At 37.8% G+C, this 8,255-nt stretch overlaps 1 protein-coding gene across 1 annotated transcript; it reads left to right on the plus strand.

The window, feature by feature from the left end:
• Positions 1-966: 966 nt before the first annotated feature.
• gdf5 (growth differentiation factor 5) lies at positions 967-6,269 on the plus strand. Its single transcript, XM_058403278.1, has 2 exons — positions 967-1,814; positions 4,405-6,269. Exons 1-2 carry the CDS (start codon positions 1,370-1,372, stop codon positions 5,265-5,267), a joined length of 1,308 nt encoding a protein of 435 aa, XP_058259261.1. The 5' UTR covers positions 967-1,369; the 3' UTR covers positions 5,268-6,269.
• The last annotated feature ends 1,986 nt before the right edge of the window (positions 6,270-8,255 follow it).

The raw sequence follows: 8,255 nt of genomic DNA on the forward strand, positions 1-8,255 counted from the left end.
ATATAACAAAACAGAGGTGATTGAACGTACCTAGGATTTATTGAGTGGAACAAAACCTGGGAAGTTGGAATAATGAGACTGAGTTTATCTTGGTTGTATATAGTTTACTAATAGACAAATAAACGTATATGAAGTGTGTGTGTGTGTGTGTGTGTGTGTGTGTGTGAGAGAGAGAGAGAGAGAGAGAGAGAGAGAAGAGATTCTCATGCAGTGGTGTTTTCTGGAAGAGACAACCATGACACAATTAAAAAAACTGACAAAAATGCTGCAATAACTGAAATAACATAAAATCACAGTGAGTGGTGTAGAAAGATTGGTATCCAGCACTGGTATATATCATTTAAATGGTTTAACGTATATTTTTAATCTTTAACACCTGTAGACTCCGTTGCACAAAAGAGGGCTTACCCAGGAAAAAACAGAACTTTTTAAAGGCATTTATAATTATTTTCATATCTGGTCTTTACTCTTCTAAATTGCCTAAATGCAGTCTCACAGAAATGGTTTACAATTAAGGTTAACCTCTTGTTGCTTTCAGGCAGCCAATGAGCTCCCGAGAACAACAGTGGAAAAAGTGGAAAAGGTTTAAAGAGCAATATTGCACTTGAATGAGTCTGGACAGCATGACATCAGCGCGTAATTAAAGCGGCTAAATTCTGGCTTCAATCCGTGCACACTAGTTTGTGCGTTATTTGAGCACCTGCAGATCTCTCTCTCTCTCTCTCTCTGTGTGTGTGTGTGTGTGTGTTTCACTATTTTCACTGGACAAGTTTCAAACTATGAGCCAGAAATGGATGAATAGAAAAAGGGGACTGTAAAACAAAAAGGGAAAAGAGAGAAAAAGTGCCAGAGCGCAAGAGAGAGAAAAGAAAGAAGAGAGGGGAGTAAAAGAAATAATGGGCGGGAAAATAAAAGGAGAGAGTAAAGACGAAAGAAACGGGAGAGAAAGTGACAGAGAGGGAGGAGGAGAGAGAGTGAGTGGAAGAGAGGGAGATGGCGAGCGAGAAGAGAGACGGTGAAAGAGACTGACAAAAAGAGACCTAATTACAGCATTCTTTCCAGTTGGAACAAATTGTATGAAGTATTTGCTCGCAGGGTAAGTGCAAAGAACTCCGCACGACTCCGTACCGTTAACAACGTTTTTGATGTCCATCGCACTCTCGGACCTGCGTGATGGAGCGCAACTGCACGTGCAAGCAATTCGCCACACTATGGTTTTGCAGGGCGATAATCACAACTTTCTAATTTCAACCTGCCTCAAATCCAGCCATATGAGCATGTATCTTCACTTCCCAGGTTCCTTTCATTGTCGCAGAACGCTCATCTTCGCGCGTTTCTCCTGCGTCGGAACCCGCACGAAACTCCGAGGATGAACGTGCTTGCTCTGTTCTTCGGCTGCTGTGCGCTTTTGTGCATGCACTTGGTATCGCAAGCCCTTGGTCTCGAAACCAAACCGAGAGGAACGTCCTCGGCAGCAAACCACGGCGCCAAGATCTCGCGCATACGCGCTTCGGCGCCGCGGATTCCGGCTGAAACGGTGCCCACGCACAGCGCAGCGCACGCGCCATCAGGACTCACCGCACGCACCGGAGTAAAAGCCGTCCTCTCGGCGCATCAGAGAGCGTCGGCAAAACGGAGCGTGAAGGTGAAAGGCAAAGCGGAGGAGAAAGAGACACCAAGACAACCGGTTGTCACACCGCATGATTACATGTTGTCTCTTTACTGGTCTCTGTCCACTGGGCAGATGAACCGGAGCGCAATGCATGAGGCGGGCATGGCTAACACCATTACGAGCTTCGTGGACAAAGGGCAAGGTATTGGCTACTTGTAGTATGTTATCATAAGTAGTAGTAAAAGTAGCAGTAGTGCAGTTTAACTAAACTGAATTTGTATGGCGATTTCAATAAGCAGAAATGTCAAGTGTAGATTAATATTTAGATCCCCAAACCAGGTGACAGTGGCATATAACAATGAAACCACATAAGAACCGGCAGAGGAACCAGACTCAAAAAGGAACCCATGCTCTTTTTGTAGACTAATTGCATGTTGAAACGATGCCCGTTGTAAGCATATAGTGAAAAGGAGCTCTGTTATAAGCGCAAGACAGCAGAAGTTCATAGATGGTACAAATCTTTAGTCTTCAGCTGAGAATATCCAATAAAGCAAATGTTAATCTTAGGCATGGGCTATTTTTGGGACAGGCAAATATATGGGTATCCATGTGGAACCACAGCAACAGAAAAGAGTCAAAAATGTAAAAAGCTACAAGGCGGAAGCAGAACATCAGGATAAACCAGGCACCTGCATCACATCAGGCAGCAGCAGCACTCATACAGTTCAACAGAGAGAGAACATATCTATGCTCTTATGCTACATTGGTTTATAAAGGGTGTACATTGCAATCAGAGTAGAAGTGTAGACTGTCAGGTCTAGCTAGGACAGAATAACTAACAGAGAGACCAAAAGCTACACTGGGACATAATGCTTCCTGCCACTTCTGGACCCCCATATATTTGAAAGTATTTTTCCTTCTAAAATGTAATGGAAAAATGGAAAATAAGAAATATTCAGAGGGATCATGTCTATGTCTGGCTGCTTTCTGGCCCTAGTGTGGCAATTGTCTGACATACAAAAATCCAGTGTAACACCAGATCCTAACCTGCGTTTAAGATTAAGTGATCAAAAAAGAATACTATGTGCATTTCAAAGAAATGGCAACTGTACTGGCAATTTATTTGAGAACTTTAAAAGGAGATAAAAGACAACTATAAATACGTAGATACGATGTGTTTATGCTCCCATGTTAACTAAGGGTCATTCTCCTTAACCTATTCTTCTTCCACCCCATAATTCTTCAGGATACCTCATCTAAGGTGCCTCATAGTCTTCAATTTTGTGCTCTGAGTTCATTTGTAGTCATCTCCAAACTGACAAAAATCCATAAAAAGAATTATAAATTAATACATTTATAAAGTTTTTAACACAAACACTACAGTTAATTAATGTGTTATTGTAAACAGTTGCCAGTATGTTTATACTTCAATCACCATATTAGGACTTGATTCTTTTTTTCTATCCGTTTTATCCCCTGTTTGTTGAAAAATGGCAAAGTTGATATCTAATGTTCACATTCATAACCATTTTGTTCACATGACACCAAACCATTGGTGTAAAATTACTCAAAGGTTTATATTTGGCAATAATAATAGTAATAATTAAGTAATTAATGAAGTAACAGTAATACAATTAATTAGACTACTATAGTATATCTGTATTGTAATGTAAATCCAATAAAATATAAAATAAATAAATAAAAATAGCAATACAATATAAAGGTCTGTAATATCCCAACACTAAGCACAGCATTGATGATTAATTAAACACTGTGAATTGGCATAACATAACAGTGCTACACATGTTTTTGCTGGGTTTTGCAGGGTAGATAGTATAGATGGGTATCAGTCAAGTTAGCACACCACTGCTTTGCAGTTGTTCTGTCATAATATGCCAATAATGTCCTTTACTGTTGCTTAATTAAAAAAACATGCAAAAGAAGCAAACACATGCATTTCTACTGTTGTAATACTCATCATTAACTATACAGGTTGAGACAGCCTTACCTTAGTATTATAGTTTGCCATTTGCCATTTAATCTGAATTCAGTTATAATACTGTAATACTAATTCAACAACTGTTGTTTTCATATATATCTCAAAAACAACTGATTAATAATGTTCTTCTAAACTTCTTTGTGCCAGTCTGTAAGTGGCTTTGTAAACATTGCTTAATTATTCGAAAAGCATGGTTGTTATCATCCAAGCAGGTTTCAGCAGGTATTTGACAGGTTTACACTTGGCCAGTCATTAAAACATCTGGCCAAGTGAAAGCTATATCCAATGACTCTTTAGCATTCTATGCTACCAAAAACGGGGCACTATTCATTATTTTAAGTCAAATGAGATAATTCTTCTAATTATTTAGCTAAAATGAACATTTTTCTATTTTGTAAACTACACCTATTTTATTTCAATTCTATTAAATACAACCAACTACTGAACCTTAAGCATTACTGATTATAATTTGTAAACAGTTTAACCAGGATATATTTAAATCAAGCCTTTCTGAAGCTTTGAAGGATTTCAAGGAATCTTTCTCTTTTGGTTATGAAAATGAACAATGAAATGAAAATGAACACAGTACATGTTTCTAAGAAGGCACACACTTTTATTTTTTATTTTATCTTTAAAAATTGTGCTAATTATGTAGCTCTATAGGTTCTCATACTTGAAGAGTTTATTTAAATGCATAAACTAAAGATTTCATTTTGGAATTTATACTTTTAATGTTTTAAATTCAAATTAATACCTTGTCCTTGTTAATCTCTAAATCTTGTATTCCTTGTAGATGAGCATGTGCCCCTGTTAAGGCGCCAGAGGTATTATTTTAACATCAGCTCCCTGGAGAAGGAGGGACTGCTTGGAGCTGAATTACGCATTCTCCGAAAACCCTTCATTGATCCTCGTAGAATCCCTGCCACTGAGAGCAGAACCTCTCTTCGACTTTACACATGTGCCACAAGTAAGCAGAGGGCTATTTTGCTCCAGTCGCAGCCCATAGAGGATCGCAGCATCCCGAAATGGGAGGTGTTTGACATTTGGAAACTATTCAAAAGTTTCAGAAACACTGTTCAGCTTTGTTTTGAGTTGGAGGCAATGGATCGAGGCCGCCCATTGGATCTCAGGTCACTTGGCTTGGATCGTTCAGGCCGACAAAACAAGGAGAAGGCATTCTTTGTGGTGTTTAGCCACACAAAGAAGCATGGTCTCTTTTACAACGAGATCAAGGCACGCTCAGGTCATGACAACAAAACTGTCTATGAGTACCTGTTTACACAGCGCAGGATGCGCCGGGCACCACTGCCACGTGTCAAAAAGCCGAGCAGAAGTCCAAAGACACGATGCAACCGCAAACAGCTGCATGTTAACTTTAAGGAGATGGGCTGGGACGACTGGATCATTGCACCACTGGAGTATGAGGCCTTCCACTGTGACGGAGTCTGTGATTTTCCCATCCGTTCACATCTAGAGCCCACCAATCATGCCATCATCCAGACACTCATGAACTCCATGGATTCTCACTTGACTCCCCCCACATGCTGTGTACCTACCAGACTCAGTCCTATCAGCATCCTCTACATTGACTCAGCTAATAATGTTGTGTACAAGCAGTATGAGGACATGGTGGTAGAGAGTTGTGGCTGTAGATAGCCAAAAGTACTAGAAGCGAATGCTAAGGGAAAGCATTCTACTATTTTAAAACTAGACATATTGTTCTTATATTATGTGGCTTACTGTGGGCCATTGGTGTCCTCTCTTAATGCAAATTTCCACCACTAGACTTGATGGGTTCAACCATATGATTTAGGTCACTGGAATACATACACATTCTCGTACATTCTCGTATTTGTTAATCTATTAAGGTGCGCAACCTTTACAAAGTTCTCTGTATTCATATTTAAGCAGGTGTGTAACTTGAGCTGAGCAGTCCATTCAAATCTGTTTTTTCTGTCAGTGGTATGTTCCAGCAACCTGATCTAAACACTGCTTCACTCCTAAATAATTGTATAATGAATTGGATAATGATTTCTACTATATTTCAATACAAACAATAGATTTTTTAATAGAGTTCCTGCTCCATATAGCCCACAAAGACCATGCGGTTGGCACTTGCCATGGCATCATTATTACATTTTTCTGTAATGTAATAGACCCACGAAATCTACTATACCCACTAAACTAACTAAAGTAAATCTGATAAAATATTATAGATGCCAATTGTTGTCAACTGTAAATAACATTTTTCTGGTTTAGAATAGACATTGTTCTTTTTCTATTCAGATTTATGTAGGTGCTGGAATTTAATTTCTGGACAGTCCTTTCAAATTACAAAAACCTGGTTTTCTAGTATAGCTCACTCAGGACAGGAGTTTTTCAGTTGGTTCTGTACCAGTGCCTTTAAAGACAAGTACTTTCCTTTAAACCTGAAAAAATGGTATGAAATAAAATGCAAACAGCTCTTAACCATGTCAGTTGTAATATGATGTAGGTAAAGCATCAAATAAGTATTTAATAGAAATGTTGTACTACACTGAAAATATATTATGGCTGATTGACATGACCAGGATGTGGATAGCATCCTAGATGTCAATTATGCAATATCTGCAAATTGTTTGTAGTTCCAAATAAATGTCATAGAGTGGTGCTGGACTTAAGGTTTCTCCTTGCTCAAATTGGTATCACACAAGAAAAAAAGAAATATATATTACAGTAATATTGGGAAATGAAAGATGAAATGTTGGTCTATTGGTTTATATTCATATTTTGATCACAAACCCAAATGTCCATAGCTCTGGTTATTGTTCACATGAAACAATAGAATGTTGAAAATATGGAATCTAAGTAACTTTATTCATGGCATGGTTGTTGGCACCAGATAGGCTTGTCTGAGTATTTCCAGACACTCCACAGTCTGAGTTTACAAAGAATGGTGCAAAAAAACAACAAAAAAATGAGTAAGAGACAGAAAGAGACAAGAGTACTGTGGGAGGAAATGCCTTCAACATGAAAGGTCAGGAATTTTACCAGACAGGTCTGAGATGGCACTAAGACTGCAGTAACTCAAATAAGCACTCATAACAACTGTGGTGAACAGAAAAGCACCCCAGAACACACAACACTTCAAACCTTGAATAACCTTGAATAAATACAATAGCAAAAGCCCACAGCAGGTTCCACTTCTGTCAGCCAAGAACAAGAATCTGAGGCTATCATGGGCGCCAATTCATCAAACCTAGAGACCATTTTTTTCTTCTTCTTCTTCTTCTTCTTCTTCTTCTTCTTCTTCTTCTTCTTCTTCTTCTTCAAATCTGTCCAGTTTAGATGTCTCAGATTTGTGTTCTTGGCTGAGAGGAGTGGACCCAGTGTGGTCTTTTGCTGTTGTAGCCTTGTAGTTGTTGTAGTTTTGTGCATGCAAAGTTCAATGGTCTGTGCATAAGCTTTTATGCTTCACAAATTAATGTTATATGAATCAGAGATGCACAGTTTGTTTCTCTGTCAGCAGTATGCTCCAATAGCTTGACCTGCACTGCTTTACTCCAAAACAAATTCATATTTCTTCCTTAGTTGATTGACTAATTCATTCATTCATTGAATTTCACTGTGCATTTGCCACTGGCTTTACATTATCTATACACCAAAAAACACAGGACACATGCATACACTTCTATATCTCTCAAGAAGGATCTCTCAAGATCTTCTCAGTTTCTGCCTGTTAATAAAAAAAATCTCAACCAGCCATCTCTGTGATTTCCCTATAATCTTCTCTGTCTATAATATTAGACAGTTTCCCAAAATATAGTCTGCTATCAAGTATAATACTTAAATGCTTTAAATTTCCAAACATCCTTTTTTTACTTATATTAATAGCAAGTGTTATATTTAGCCCTTTTTAGAAGTACACTGGTGTTTCATTCTGCCAGTTTGTGTTTACAAAAACTAACCATCTATGTGGTTTTTTTTGGAATTGTTCTATGAAAATAATTACCTCTAAAAACAGAATTACCACAAAAACTACAAACTGTTAATGCCCCGAGTGTCTACTTTAATATAAGCACCTCTGTGGAATGTGAAATAAACAATTGAACATCAGCACCCCTAAACAGGCAGAATTTTTTGCTGATTTAATCAACATAACTCTTTACTCTTTACTTCAGTAGACTTACCAGAGTGGTATCATATTTGTTTGAATGAGAGATGGAATCCTAAATCTTGAATCATTATAGCGAAAAGGGGACATTTCATGTAAATATTTTTAAGATTTTACATTTTACTCAAGTTGCTGATAATGAAATGAATTTGGGTTAAATTGGAAAAAAAGAAAAAAAAAGCCAAACAGAAGCTTTGTCATTAGCGGTCTTACACTTTTGGACCCCAATGTATGCAAGCAGGTTATTCCAAATTTTTTCTTTTTGTCCTTAAATGTTCTTGATGGCTATATTACAATCAAGGTAGAAGATGATCTTATATGATATTGCAATTTTAAATTTAAGGGTGCGTTGACATATATAACAGTACAATAAAAAAAAATTATAAAAATGATCATTAAGCAGAATTTTCTTAAACCTTAACCATTCAACCAGACACTTAACCACTTCCTCATAAAGGGAATGGAGGCATGGCTTTTACAACAGACAAGTC

This window comes from Hemibagrus wyckioides, linkage group LG11, assembly GCF_019097595.1.
Source record: "Hemibagrus wyckioides isolate EC202008001 linkage group LG11, SWU_Hwy_1.0, whole genome shotgun sequence".
Taxonomy (NCBI): domain Eukaryota; kingdom Metazoa; phylum Chordata; class Actinopteri; order Siluriformes; family Bagridae; genus Hemibagrus; species Hemibagrus wyckioides.